Raw genomic sequence first — 13,997 nt, 5'->3', positions numbered from 1 at the left:
TGCTCTTTGGCCCTCCGGGAAGGCTCTAGCCTAAGCTGGGCCCTGAGGACTCAGTGCAGGCCTGGGTGTGAGTAATTTCCCAGTGGCCAGCACCCCACCTGATGCCCGGGCCCTGGCCCATACAACGTGCACGGTAGGAGTCCCCACAACACAGGGGCATTTGGTAACTTGCCCAAGTTCACAAAAATATCAAGTGGAAGAAGTCAAGGAGGGACCTGTATTCTTTCACTCACTGTACCACCTCTTCTACTATGTATCATATAGCCCAGTCTGTCCCTGCTGCTCGGGCCTGGCCCAGAAAGCCAGCCACTCATGGCCAGCACCCCACCCTCCCCCATACCAGCCCCTGCCCGACCCCCAGGCCCCATCCCATCCCTCCCCACCTCCAGTCTTACCCCCTTTCCTGGGAGGGGTCTGTCCTGCCAAGCTGGAGAGGACCCAGCAGCAAGTATGACCAGTGTGGGGAAAGAAAGGAGCCCATCCCATGGGGGTGCAGGGGGGTAGAAGCCCCGGGCTAGGCAGTACCTGGAGCTGCAGGCTCTCTCTCTGGACTCTGGCAACCACACTGCCTGATGCTGCCTCTGGGGAGAGGGAGGGGGAGTGGGAAGGATGCTCTTAAAGGGGAAGGCCAGCCTCCCTCCATCTGCCTCCCCTGGGAGACCAGAAGCCAGCCAGAGAGCAGCTGGTCCCCACAGGCTGGGCACTAAGTGCTTCCTGATAACAGCAGCTTATTGGGGAGTGGGGACGGGGGCAAGGCCCGTCTCTGTCCCTCATCCACCCTGCCCCTTGCAGTTTGAGATGGAGGCTTCAGGAGTGAGAGTTGCCAGATGGGGGACAGAGGGAGGGGAGAAAGAGAGGCTGCTGTGGGCATCAGAGGTCAGGCCCTGGGTCTCTCCCCCATCACCGCACCCCTAGGTAAAGACCATGCTTGTCTGAGGAGAACTTCTCTGCTTTTTATTTTCCTATACACTGTCAGAGACATACAGCCCCGCTATGAACTTAGACCACTGATTTGAGACAAACCCCAGGTGCAGAGTGTGCACGCATGTGTTGGTGCATGCAAATATGTTCCTAGAGGAGAGTGCACTAGAGTGTGGGCCACGGCAGAAAGAGTACTCAGGAAGCAGGGACGGGGGAGAGAGGGGAACAGCCCCCGGCGCGTGAGGTCTCTGCTCGGCTTCCAACGCGGGCTGCACGGACGCCGCACTGGGCTGCCCGTGTCAGTGAAAGGCCCAGCCCGGGGGCAGAGGCAGCTCACAATTAGCCGGCGTGTCCCACGGAGCCGTCGCCATTGTCATTGCCTGGACAATCACAGCACACAGCATTGGAGGCGAGGCGGACGACTCCGGGAAGCAGGAGGGCCTGGGCGCCCACGCTTCAGGCTGAGCCTGGGGTACAGGCTATTGAGATGAGAAGTGGGTGCAGAGCACTTGGCAGGGCAGGAGTTTGGTGGTGTGGGGCCATGAATCCAGCACAGCAGGGGTGACAGGGCCACTTCCAAAGCCTGCAGGCTCATGGGGGTAATCCTGGGCTGTGTGTATGAGGGGGAGGTGAAGGGGCTAGATGTGTCCCAGAAGAAAAGGGGAGCCCGTGGGCACCCTACATCCTGGGGTCCAGGCTGGGGAGCAGCCCCTTGGTCTGAAAGCAAACAGCACACATCTGCTTAGCCCAAGGAGTGTCCCCCTGGGAGCAGTCCCCCAATGACCCTCCATGTACAGGGTCACCGAGCAGTGAAGGGAGGTTGCCTGGAAGGGCCAGGTGGGGTCCCGGCTGGGGGATGGGCCTCCTCCGAGACCGCAGGCAATATGGCCTGGAGGATGGAGCCTGCCATGTCCAAGGCCACCAACAGGACGTCCCCCTGGGATATATCCTAGGCTCTCAGACTCCTGCAGTCAGGCAGGACTGAGCTCCCCTTGCCCACACTTCCTCCACTCCTCCTGGGGCCCCAGCACCCCCCTCTCTCTGCTGCCTTCAACACCCCATTTCTCGCCTGTCCTACAACACCAGCTTCCTCAAGGTTTCTCCCTGCTGCCTCATCCTGTTCAACCTCTGCTTCCCCAGCCACTGCAGAGAGGCCCTACCCCACGAGGCTGACGGAGCCCACCGCAGGGCCCCTGCTCAGTCCTCCCTCCGAGGGCTCTCTCCTCCCCAGGCTCGCAGCTGGACACCCCTCAGGTCAACACCTGATCAGGCCTCCGCACAGTTCCAACCACCTCCTGCCCTTCTCTTCTTATGTCCCCACCAGCTCCCAGAGTCCCTTGGCTGCTCCTGGGTCACAGAGCAACATTCTATTCCAGGACACACCAAGCACCCCCCCCCAGGGCCCCCCTGCTGCATTCACACAGGGAGTTCCCTCCCCTGGACCGCTCAACATGACCCCCACCTTCCCCGGGGAGCCCTCAGGGACTTGCCTCTTCTTCCGGCACCCTGTGTGCTGATATCTCAATGGCAGGGCTTATCACATGTGTTAGGTGACTGCTGATGTGCTGTCCCTCTCTGCCCTATGCCACAGCCCAGCCCAGTATTCCCTCCAGGACGGGCACAGTCCCTTTCATCACGGCCCCCTCCCCAGCCCGGGGGGGCACTGCCCGTCTCTGTCCTGGCCTCTTTGGCCGTGCACAGTGCCCAGGCTCAGGGCTGGGGTGGGAGTCCTCCCTGGGGCTGGTGCATCCGGGGAGCACTGCTCCCGGAGAGGAGAGGCAGGGGCTCCACAGCTGGAGGGAGCAGCCCAGGTCTCCCCATCTCTGGGACACCCAAGGAATGTCCTGGAGGAAGGAAGGCAGGACATGGTCTTGGGCTCGCGGGGAAGCCCAAGAGAGCCCAGGAGCTGGGGGTGTTGTGCGGGTGTGAACAGAGGGGCTGGGTGGGGAGCTGTCAGCTGCAGGGGGAGGGGGACGGGTAGCCTTGGGGCCTGTGCACACGGCATTTCCAGCGTTCCAGAATATGGCCTTCTCTAATCGCCATCGACATTCCGTTCCATAGGCACTTGGGCTGACAGCTGGCCTTCTTTTAATAGCCACAAGTATTCTGGGTGACATCCTAATCCCAGGGCATTCACTGGGAGCACATACACGGCTCGCAACAACCCCCCCCCCCAGGTACATCCAGCCTCCAATCACACAGAGAGGTACACACCGCCCACACTCAGTCACACGCAGCTTAGAGCAGACATGTTGGGGCACACTCAATCCTGTGCCCTGTGGTGTCACAGTGACAGAGAACATGTGCAGGGCACATAGTCACACAGAGGCACAAGCCCTACTCCGCTGGCTCACTGCACACACGTCCTGTCCTGCTCGCACACACTTACTGTACGTTCATCACTGGAGAGCCACCACCGCTTGCCACATACATGCATCGTCAGGGTCGCATAATCACACAGACTCTCAGGTGCGGTCCAGACTCACTCAGGGCTGCCCACAGCATCATGGAGTCACAGAGACCCCCAGGCACCCCAAGCAGGCAGGGGACCCCTGGGTGCGGAAGGAGTGACTCCCAGAGGGCGCTGGGCCTGCCCGCAAGAACAGCTCCCCTTTCCTGGCCACTCCCTGGGCTACTGGCCCCTTGTCCCCACCCCTGTATGGATTGGCAGGTGCCACACCCAGTCACCTTCCCAGGAGGCTCTGCTTCCTGCTCCTGCGGCCTGAGAGGGGCCTTGGCTTCCATGTCCTCCAGGCCCTGACTGCAGGGGAAGCGGCCGCTTACTTGCTGGGCAGCCCCCCACACAGCTGCTGCCTCTGTGTCCATCCAGCCCTGGGGAAGGGGGGAGAGGCACTGTGAGGTGAGAGGGACCCTCCAAAGTCCCCGCGCCTGCCCTCTTCCCCGGCCAAGACTGTCTCCATCCTCCACACACGTATTCACTGCAGTGAGGTCCGTGGTACTATAGGCTCGCTGGTCACCAAACCCCTGCACACTGTGTGCCTGTGCTAGTGTGTGTGTGTGTGTGCGTGCGCGCACGCGCGTGTGTGCTAGTGTGTGTGCATGTGTGTGCTAGTGTGCGCTAGTGTGCGTGCGTGCGCACGCGCGTGTGTGCTAGTGTGTGCACGTGCGCGCGTGTGTGCTAGTGTGTGCCTTGCTAGCGCGTGTGTGCTAGTGTGCACGTGTGCGCTAGTGTGTGCACGTGCGCACGTGTGCGCTAGTGTGTGCCTTGCTAGTGTGTGCGCGCTGGTGTGTGCGCTAGCGTGTGTGCTAGTGTGTGCATGTGTGCGCTAGTGTGTGTGCTAGTGTGTGTGCTAGTGTGTGCATTGTGCGCTAGTGTGTGTACGCGCGTGTGTGCTAGTGTGTGTGCGCGCGTGTGTGCTAGTGTGTGCCTTGCTAGCACGTGTGTGCTAGTGTGCGCACGTGCACGTGTGCGCTAGTGTGTGCCTTGCTAGTGTGTGTGCGCTGGTGTGTGAGCTAGCGTGTGTGTGCTAGTGTGTGTGCATGTGTGCGCTAGTGTGTGTGCGCACGCGCACGCGTGTGCTAGTGTGTGCGCTAGTGTGCGCGCATGTGCGCTAGTGTGTGCCTTGCTAGTGTGTGTGCTAGTGTGTGCGCTAGCGTGTTGCTAGTGTGTGTGCGTGCGCACGCGCGTGTGCGCTAGTGTGTGTGCATGTGTGTGCTAGTGTGTGTGCGCGCATGCGCGTGCGTGCACTGTGTGCCTTCTTAAGCGTGTGGGGTGGGTCTGTCTTCATGAGGGTCTAGGCCTCTGTTGACGAATGACATTCACTCCTTGTCGTTCACTACATGTGGTTCAGGGAAGGGACCTCTGATATCTCCTCCCTCAGCCCCCAGGGCTGGAAGCAGTGGGAAGAGGTCAGTGGAGATTCTTGGTGAGGCCCACGGTGGGCCCTGTAGTTACAATGATGGAGGAGCCCAGGTGTGGCTGGGGACGGGAGGCCACAGCACAGAGAGCTCTCCTGGGGGCATTAGGGGCATCACAGCCCTGGGTCCCAAAGAGGGACTGGCAGGCTGGTAGCTCCCAGGGCTAACACCAACTGTGGGGTTAGCATCCACTCATGTGCACCCTAGCCAGTCTTGGATGTAGAGACAACTGTTTTCCCTTTTAGAGAAGAACACACAGGCTCAAAAGGGGTGAGTGACCTGCCCAAGCTCACACAGTGAGGATGTGGTAGAACTGAGCCTTGAACCCGGGTCCCCTGACTCCAGGGCCAATACTCCTTCCACTGTGTCCTGTGGGCTCCTCAAGGCTCCCAGGAAGAGGGGGCTTAAGGCTAAGAACAAAGGGCCCCGAGCTAGCTCCGGCCTGTCTCTCGGGAGGCCCATCTAGGGCCAGAAATGCCTGTCTTTTCGCGGCTCTAAGCTCCTGGAACACTGCCATCACGGAAGAGAGATGGCCTGGCGTTGGAAGACGCATCAGTCCCGGCCCTGCTACTGGGTGACCTTGGGCCAACCCATTGCCTCTCTGGCCCCAGGGCCCCTGCCTGTCAGGGGGAATGGGGCAAGGAAAGGCCATGGGGCAGTTGTGAAGGGCTCTTCGTGCCAGCGTCCCGGGGTCCTGAGGGTCCCTGGGTCTCAGAGGCCTGAGGCTGGCCTGGTTGAGGAAAGGAGGGCGAGGTGCTAGCCTCAGGAGGCCGTCGCATCCTTACCACCTCGCTCTCCGAGCCCAGGGACGCCTGGCGCCTCTGTCCAGAGATCCAGCTGAGGTCCGAGGCCTGGCTGCTCAGTGTGGAGCAGTGGGTGGAGCGGTAGCTGCTGTAGGGGCCACTGCGCTGGCCTGACACGCCCAGCAGCACCCGCAGGCAGGGCAGGTGCTGGGCAATGGCCATTCTGCAGGAACCGCACAGCTGGTTAGGGGGATGGACAGGCAGACACCGGGAATGGGGGAGGATGGACAGACTGATACGAAGCTAATGGGAGTGGACAGAATGGGGAAATGGGTGGTTCCGACACTGGGGTTCTGAGGACAGACAGACGATGGGGTGATGGGAATGGACAAAAAGACACTGGCAGTCATAGGAAGTGATGAGGAAGGACAGACAGATGCTGGGGTGAAAGAGACTGACAGGCCCATAGCCTTGGGGGTGGACAGACAGACACTGGGGCCAGGGGCACGGAGGGTAGCAGGTTCGGCGAGGGGCTTGGTCTCAGCTCTCAAGCGGCTGGCCGAAGCCGCGTCCCTTCCAGTGAGGACGGGGACACTCCCGAGCAGCCTCTGAGCCTGCAGCTGGCCTCAGCAGGGCGGCGAGTTACTGACACCACCAGGCAAAAGGAAGCACTGAGGGGCCCCTCGAGGGAGAGGCCATCTGTGCTGGGAATCCATCAGCAGAGAGCGCTCTGGGCCAGAAGCACCCCCGGGCCTCCGCCAGGGCCCTCGAACCTCTCCCTACTGTGGTCTCCAGGACATTGCTGTCCGGGGCCTTCTTCTCTTTGTAGAGGGCATCACTGCTGATCGGCCATCCCAGCTGCCTTTTGGCCTTGGCTCCGAAAATGCCATAGGCAGGATTGGACACTGCCCAGGGAGCTCTGAAGTCCCTCCAAGCTGATCCCCCGGGGAAACTGGAGCAGCAGAGGGGGTCACAGCAGCTGCAGACCCCACCCAGTGTCACTGGCTGCTCCCAGCTGCGGGAGGCCCCCACCCAATGCATACATACGAGACACAGGAAAGATGGCCAGCCTCTGTCCCCATTCACGGCTTCTGACCCTCCGTGGCCCGGGGACGTGGGGCTGGGTCCTGGAGGAGGGCCGCACCTGTACTTGGGGTGGGTGATGGCATAAATGATGGGGTTGTGGATGGCAGAGGCCTTGGCGATGACAGCAGGCACGGTGTTCATGTAGGGTGTCAGGACATGCGCGTACCTAGGACGGAGAAGCTGTGGTCCCCCCACCAGCCGGCCCTCCCAGAGACTCCACGGCCCACCTGCCGTCTCAGGAAGCTTCTTCCTCTGGGCCAGGCCCTGCAGCCCAAACCAGCACAGCCAAGAGGGACTGCGATGCCAGGAGAATTCTGACCTGAGGTGAGCGGAAACCTGGGGGGCCGCTGAGGGACGGTTGCTGAGGGGAAGGGGAGCCAGGTTGGGGGGTTCGGCCAGGTCCCATGATAGCTTGGAGCCCGTGCTGTTGGGAGGAAACGCTCCCCACCCCCAGGGCCTCTGGGCCTCTGGCCAGTTCCTCCCCCGCCGCACACAACCCTGAGACCCGCTTCTCCCCTGGCTCTCTTAGAGTGACTCACAAGACAGCCTTAGCCGGCACCAGGCCCTTCCGGCACAAGGAGGTCTCGGACCCAGACACCCCCCAGCATGAAAAACTCTCACTGTCTCAAAGTGCTTCTGAAGTCTGGCCTATGTCCTCGCTGCTGCAGACATCAAGTGCCCAGACTCGAGCCATGAAGGGCTGGCAGGCAGGAGGTGAGCGGCACCCCAGGCCATGTGCCCACAGCCCGGTGAAGAGGGAGCCGGAACCTCAGGGAGCGTCTTGTGTTCCCGCGGGATCTGGCAGGACCTGGGAGCCCCTGCAGGCCCTCAGGCCAGACCCAGAGCTCCCGCAGCATGGGTCCCAGTGCCTCCAGGAAGTGGCAGGGCCATCTCCCGCAGGTGAACCTCGCTGCCGCCGCAGGGAAAATGAATGACTGGCTGTGAGGCTGGGCTTTGAGTGTAAGAATGGCTGGCTCTGGCTTGGGCTGGGGAGGGAGAGGCCGCTGCAGGGTCCCCTTACCCTCCTCCCACCCCCTCCTGCCCCTGTCCCGGCCCCTTGGGCACTGCTCACCCAGCAAAGGCCGTCAGGGCCACAGCGGAGTAGGGGGCCCAGGAGAGCACGAAGAGAAGGATGACCAGCAGCTCAATCTTGGCCATTTTCCACTCTCTCTGTAGCCGCTGCCGTTGTCGGGGGGACCTAGCACCGCCCTCGCAGGCCCTGAAAGTCTGGAGAGCCCTGGCACAGGCGCAAAGTCCGAGTCTGACCCCGCTCTAGAGGCAGTGAGGGCCACGGTCATGGCTGCCGTGGGGGAGGCTCCCTGGACCTGGCCATTCTCTCCAGACTCCCAGAAAGTTCTCCGTTACATCCAGCCTAAGCTGTCTCCCTGTGGTTCCGCCTCCCCGTGGACCTCCTGATCAAGCCAAAGGCCCCCTCCTCAGAAGCCCCTGTCTCCTGAGACTTCTCTAGGCACCCAGGTTGTGCTGGTCTCTGGGCACCTCACCCCCTAAGCACATGGGCTCAGCTTGTCTTTGCCCATCTGGAGCTGGGAAGGAATGTCCTGGGGAGGGGGAGGGTGCAGTGTGAGGCTGGGGGCTGGGTAGGGGCAGCCCTGGCAAAGGCGTGTGGCCACCCTCCCATCGAGCCCCTCCTCCACGGCCAGCTCTTACTGGCCTGTCTCCCGGATGGCCCTGAAGATGAAGATGTAGCAGTAGATGATGACCAGCAGGGGGAGGAAGAACACGAAGCAGAAGAGCAGCATGGTGTAGGCTCGGACCGAAGGTGTGAAGCTCATGTAGTCCCAGGAGCAGGAGGTCAGCAGCCCCTCGGGTACGTAGGCGCCTAGGAGCCAGGAATAGGTGCTCAGCCTTCGGCCCAGCATGCTTCAGGCTCCTCATCCAGCAGGGGCTTTAGCTGTGGGGCCCGGGCTCCCTGAACACTGGTCCCCACTCCAGCCCTGCCCAGTGCAGTGAGGAAGCCAGGGCATGTGGAGGGAAGCTTTCCCAGCTAGTTCTAGCAGGCAAAGCCCACTGCTGCCCATTTTTACCAGGTTGGAACAGAGACCTCACCATAGCTCTAGGGTATTATCCTCCAGATTTGGGCCAGGTTTTTGGTCCTGCCACAGAAAGGACCTTGCTGCTAACTCTCCTACTTGCTCAAGCCTACACCCCAAGGCCTGCCTGTCTGATGCTAAAACTCAGCATCAGATGCACCTGTCACTTACTGCCGCCCAAGAACCATGTGGGAGCCCAGGTCATCCTCTGGTTGCTGGTGGTTCTACCTCAGTTTCCCCTGCTGCTAGTCATGCCCCCTGAATATCCATCTGCCTTGAGGCTCAAGAATTCCCTTGGCCCCTCCTGCCAGCTGGCCAACCCAAGTCTACCTACCTGCCCCTTGAACATGCCCCACCCAGCTTATCGTCCTCTCTCCCAATTCCCTCAGTCCACTTACTCCAGCCAAAGAAGGGTGGCAGACTCCAGGCCAGGGCATAGAGCCAGACGCCCACCAGGACAAGCGCTGCCCGCCTCTTGGACACCACCCCGATGGTGGCCAGTGGGTGCATGATCACCAGGTAGCGGTCCAGAGCGATAGCCGTTAGGGTAATCATGGAGGTGATGCCGAAGACAGCCCCACAGAAGGCATAGAACTCACAGCCTGTGGGCACAGCTCCCCGACCTCAGACCATGGCAGGAGCCCATGAGTTACCCCAGAGGAGGGGGGTCTGGGGGTGGTACATACTCAGCTCCTGCCTTCACCTCTCCAGAAAAGCATCCCTGAGCCCCTCTCCACCCTGGCTACTTGCCACATCTGGCCGAGAAGCTGAATCTTCCCTCTTGCTCACTCACGGGATCAAGCACGGCCACCCACTCTCTGCCCAGGAAGAGCCAATCACCTCCTCGTTCAAGGCCAGCCTCCACTGTGGGCATCCCCTGCCACAACCCTCCTCCTCCCTCCAGCAGAAGGGAACCCCGAATGTCTACCTGCCTCCCCAAAGAGCCACCGCTTATAGAGGCTGCTGGCGAAGAAGACGGGGGCCTGGGTGAAGGACATGAAAAAGTCGCTGACTGCGAGGTTGATAATGAACATGTTGGAGGGTGTCCTGAGGCCTCTGGTCCTGTGAAGGGTCGGAAGCTGTCAGGAGGTGCTTCTGCTGGGGAGCTTCCCTGAACTACGAGCACACGTGCACACACACACACACACGGGCAGAAGCCACAGGGCCACCACCCATCCCGCTGCTGCCCAGCAAGCACCAGCCAGACGGCTCTAGAGCCTGACAGCGTGGGCTGAAAAGTGAGGCCCCCTCCAGGCAGCAGCTCTTGCCTCAGATGGGGAGCAGTACTGCCCCCAGAGTGCTATGCAGCCCTGCCGAAGCTGGCTTTAAGACATGTCTGTTTCTTCCTCTCGCCTTCTGGATCCCCTCTGCATGATCCGCACTCTCTCCTCGGACACACCCCTCATTTGTCTGAACCCCTCCAGGCCAATTCTCCCCAGTGGCTCCTCCTGCATGCTCAGGCTCAGATGTGCCTTCCCAAGAGCTCCTTCTACCTCCTTCTCCCCCAGGCACCCCTCCTTGTACCCCTTCTTCCAGTATCTCTGCAGTCTTCACACTTGGGGTTGGCCCAGGGCAGAGGGACAGACAGGTGTGCCCCACAGGCCAGGCACTTTCACAAACGCCTCTCCCGTAATCATCCATCTTTGCATCTAGCCCTCCCACTTTTCCAGATGAGAATCCTGAGGCTCCCACCCTCGAGGTGGCTTGCTCCAGACAACAAGACTCAGTAAGTGGCATGGCCAGGATTCAAACACTTATTTGATGGGCACTGCACAGACATGAACTTGTGTAATCATACATTGACTCCATGAAGTAGATCACAACTCCATTTTGCAGACAAGAAAAATGGACCCACAGGGACACCTGGGTGGCTCAGTCGGTTAAACGTCTCCCTTCAACTCAGGTCATGATCCCAGGGTCCTGGGATTGAGTCCTGCATCGGGCTCCCTGCTCAGCGGGGAGTTTGCTTCTCCCTCTCCCTCTGCCCCTCCACCCTGCTCATTCTCTCTCTCTCTCTCTCAAATAAATAAATTTTAAAAAAGAAAGAAAAATGGGCCCATGGAGAAAAGTGACTTGCCCAAAGTCAGTTCAGCTAATAGGTAGTAGGGTCAGGGGTTCACTTCTTCACCTGCCTGTCTCAGCCATTCAGCCCAAGAATGAGGCAGGTGGGGAAAGAAGCTGGGGTGCTTGCCAAGGGTGCTTGCTGAGGGTCTTGAGGACTCAGGACCATGTTGCCAGGGCTGCTTGTCAAGGCAGAGGGAGGATGCCCACTGGGGCAGGTGACGTGGAGGTGAGCTGAGAGCAGGGCAGAATGGGCAGAGGCAGGGGCGCCTGGGTGGCTCAGTCGTTAAGCGTCTGCCTTCGGCTCAGGTCATGATCCCAGGGTCCTGGGATCGAGCCCCGCATCGGGCTCCCTGCTCGGCGGGAAGCCTGCTTCTCCCTCTCCCTCTCCCCCTGCTTGTGTTCCCTCTCTAGCTGTGTCTCTCTCTGTCATAAATAAATAAAAGCTTTAAAAAAAAAAAAAAAGAATGGGCAGAGGCATGTGAGTCGTAGAGAAATTTATCCTACACAGAAGGTGTGCCCGGGGCCCAATTGGCATGTGCCACTCAAGCTGCCCTGGACTATTTTTTGGTCTATTTGGACTATTTTTTGGTTCTAACTTCCCTAAGCTAGAAGATGGAGACCTGTCCTGAGACCACCAAAGGCTTGGCAGTGGCGTCCCCACCCAGGCTCAACAGTGCCCTGCAGAGCTGGAGACAGCCTTCCTGCCCTGTCTCTGCATGACTGGCTACCCTCGGTGCCCATGCCCTAGTCCCTCCAACCAGGCACCTGCAGAAGGTATAGATGACCATCAGATTGCCCAGCATCCCCGTGAGCCCCACCAGCAGGATCACTGTGCCCAGGATGTAGTGGGCATGGTCCGGAACATCCACCGTTGGGAAGGGGACCCAGGCAGCAGCCCGAGCCGCGGCTGCCTGTGGAGAGACAGAGAAACATGAGCATCACGTTATCCTATCATCTGGAATAACCCTGAGAAGAGAGGTTAAGGTTAAGGGTTAAGGACCAGCAGGGAAACTGAGGCTCAGAGTGGCACAGCCACTTGCCCACACTGCAAGGCAGTAGCTGAACCAGAGGGGAAACGCAGATCTCTCTAAAGTCAAGCCTGAGCTCCTGCACCATGGCACAGAGGCATGAGGCTTCTAGAATCACCTGTTGGAGGCTGAACGGACAGACACACACATGTCTGACAAGGAGGGACATGGCTGGAGTGAGTCTACCTTTCCTTGGGGAGAAGGCAGATCCATCCCCTCAGTGCTTCCTCTCCATGGCATGGGCCCTGACCGAAGCGCTCGAGGCGCTTAGCAATGGTCTTCCAGGCCCCGCAGACTCTGGGGTGGCGGAGCTAGGTGGAGCCCCTCTCCTCAGGAACCCCAGCCCCTCCCCAGCCTCAAAGAAGAGGTTGTATCCCCTCACAGTATAAATGGGGAGCGTTGACCTTGATACCTGGCATGAGACAGAGGACAAGAATTCCCCTTTAAAAAGAAAGCTTAGGGGGCATCTGGCTGGCGGAAGAATATGCGACTCTCAATCTCGGGTTCGCAAGTTTGAGCCCCACATTGGTTGTAGAGATTACTTAAATAAAAAAAATAAACTTCGGGACACCTGGGTGGCGGAGTCAGTTAAACGTCCGACTCTTGATTTTGGTTCAGGTCATGATCTCAGGTTCGTGGGGTTGAGTCAGGCTCATGCTCAGCATGGAGTCTGCTTGAGATTCTCTTTCCCTCTCTGTCTGCCCCTCCCTCCTCTCTCTGAAAAATAAATAAATCTTAAATAAATAAACTTAAAAAAGAAAAAAGAAAGCTTAGGTCCCCCAAAGTCACTTCAGGGAGGTTATGACCCCATGAGGCCAGCACAAGGGGCTTTAAAGAACCCTCTGGCCCCGCTTCTTTCCTGGGAAGGAGGGCAATTTAGTCTCTGTCTTGCCTCCTATAGCTACGGAGGCTTCCCGTCCTATCCAGGATGTAGGCCAACATCCCAGGGTCTTCAGGGTACCCTCAGTTCTCCCCAGTTAATAGTGGGTTCAGTGGGGTATGATTCTGGGGCCCTGGCCAGAATGACAGGCAGCAGAAAGCACCCACCACTTCACTCTGGTTTGGACAATCCAGAGGCCTCTGGTGTGCCTTCCTCTCTGGAAGGCTCTGTGGGGTATCCAACCACCCTCAGAAAGGAATGGATGCAGCCAAGGGCAGGTCTGGGCCATTGCAGCCTCTTGTCCTTTAGGGCTGGCCTTTCTGTTCCTTGGATGCTCTCCATGGGGAAGGACATTGCCCACACTCTCTTCTATTGGCCTCTTTGTGGAGGATAGGCCCAGAGAGGTCCGGTAACATACCCAAGGTCCCACAGAGGAGCTCAGACCTCTTCTATCTCGCTGTCATGGAGGCCAGGGTGGGGGAGGGAAGGCTCTGTGTGTGCACATGCCGGCCCCAGGCTTACCGTGGGACTGCTGGGCAGAGCTTGGCCCACGCTGGACGTGCTGCTCCAGGAGCTGTCCCACCTGCTGGGTGAGGCTGGGATGGCCACAGAGCTGGGCTCCTGGGCTCCGGGCCCCGAAGGAGGGTTCATCCTGAGGTTGGGTAGTCCTTTCTCGAGCCCACCAAGAAGTCCAGGATAGGGAGCTCAGAATATTAGCGGTGCCCAGCCTCCCAACCTTCCTCCGTCCTCAGCACCCCTGCCTGGTCTGCCGGCTGCCTGTTCCTGCGTCCTGCGTGGTCCTAGCCTGGAGCTACTCTTGGAGCTGATGACTGCTGTGTCCAGTGAAGCACAAAGGAACGAATGTCACAGCTATGGCGACTCACAGCCACGGGGTCTGTCCCCACCTTTAAGTAGCAGAGCTGGGAGCGCACATGCCCAGTCGTTCAGTACTGCGGGTTCCCTCAGATAGAGGTCCCTGGGTGTCTGTCCACAGAAGGTCTGATGATGGTGGCGCACATGTGTGAAAGTGTGTGTGTGTGTGTGTGTGTGTGCATGAGTATGAGAGCGTGTGTCAGTGTGAATGTGTGTGTGTGTATTTCAGGGGAGACTGCCGTGCTTGGGCTCCTAGACACTGGGCAGAAGGCTTTGTCCTCCCCTCTAACAAGTCTCTTTCTCCCCCGAGCTCATCAAGAACAGCCTTTCCTGCCCTCAGTAACCCCCACGGCTGTCCAGGGGGCAGCTTCACCCTCTCCACAGGCGCCTGGCCCTCAGTTCAGCCTGCATGAGCTCATCCCATCTTCACAGCCACCCCCACAGAGCCAAGGCTGGTCACCCATTGCACAGA

The 13,997-nt window shown here is 59.6% G+C and overlaps 1 protein-coding gene across 3 annotated transcripts; it reads right to left on the bottom strand.

Moving 5' to 3' along the window:
* Positions 1-942: 942 nt before the first annotated feature.
* OPN4 (opsin 4) lies at positions 943-13,533 on the bottom strand. Of its 3 annotated transcripts, none has more exons than XM_021700027.1 (10): positions 13,175-13,533; positions 11,510-11,655; positions 9,609-9,742; positions 9,079-9,282; positions 8,298-8,469; positions 7,702-7,866; positions 6,688-6,795; positions 5,586-5,766; positions 3,610-3,753; positions 943-1,301 (listed from the first exon to the last, which is right to left on the bottom strand). In XM_021700027.1, the coding sequence occupies exons 1-10, from the start codon at positions 13,301-13,303 to the stop codon at positions 1,221-1,223; spliced, it is 1,464 nt and encodes a 487-aa protein (XP_021555702.1). In that variant the 5' UTR covers positions 13,304-13,533; the 3' UTR covers positions 943-1,220. The 3 variants fall into 3 exon arrangements, with proteins under 3 accessions (XP_021555702.1, XP_021555703.1, XP_021555704.1); XM_021700028.1 differs by lacking the exon at positions 943-1,301 and adding an exon at positions 1,600-1,638 and having other exon boundaries at positions 9,609-9,751; positions 11,486-11,655; positions 13,175-13,303; XM_021700029.1 differs by lacking the exon at positions 943-1,301 and adding an exon at positions 1,600-1,638 and having other exon boundaries at positions 13,175-13,303.
* Positions 13,534-13,997: the final 464 nt, after the last annotated feature.

Source organism: Neomonachus schauinslandi, chromosome 6 (genome assembly GCF_002201575.2).
Source record: "Neomonachus schauinslandi chromosome 6, ASM220157v2, whole genome shotgun sequence".
Taxonomy (NCBI): domain Eukaryota; kingdom Metazoa; phylum Chordata; class Mammalia; order Carnivora; family Phocidae; genus Neomonachus; species Neomonachus schauinslandi.
Note: the sequence above shows the minus strand (reverse complement) of the source record. Positions and strands in the feature narration are given on the sequence as shown.

What these genes read in the sequence shown, in the direction of transcription:
- OPN4 (XM_021700027.1), bottom strand. Translation starts at nt 13,303, where the DNA reads ATGAACCCTCCTTCGGGGCCCGGAGCCCAGGAGCCCAGCTCTGTGGCC. An exon ending in GCCATCCGGGAGACAGGCCA is followed by an intron (nt 7,867 to 8,297) that starts GTAAGAGCTGGC and finishes CGCCTGTGCCAG; the next exon opens with GGCTCTCCAGACTTTCAGGG. An exon ending in ATCACCCACCCCAAGTACAG is followed by an intron (nt 5,767 to 6,687) that starts GTGCGGCCCTCC and finishes CGGTTCCTGCAG; the next exon opens with AATGGCCATTGCCCAGCACC.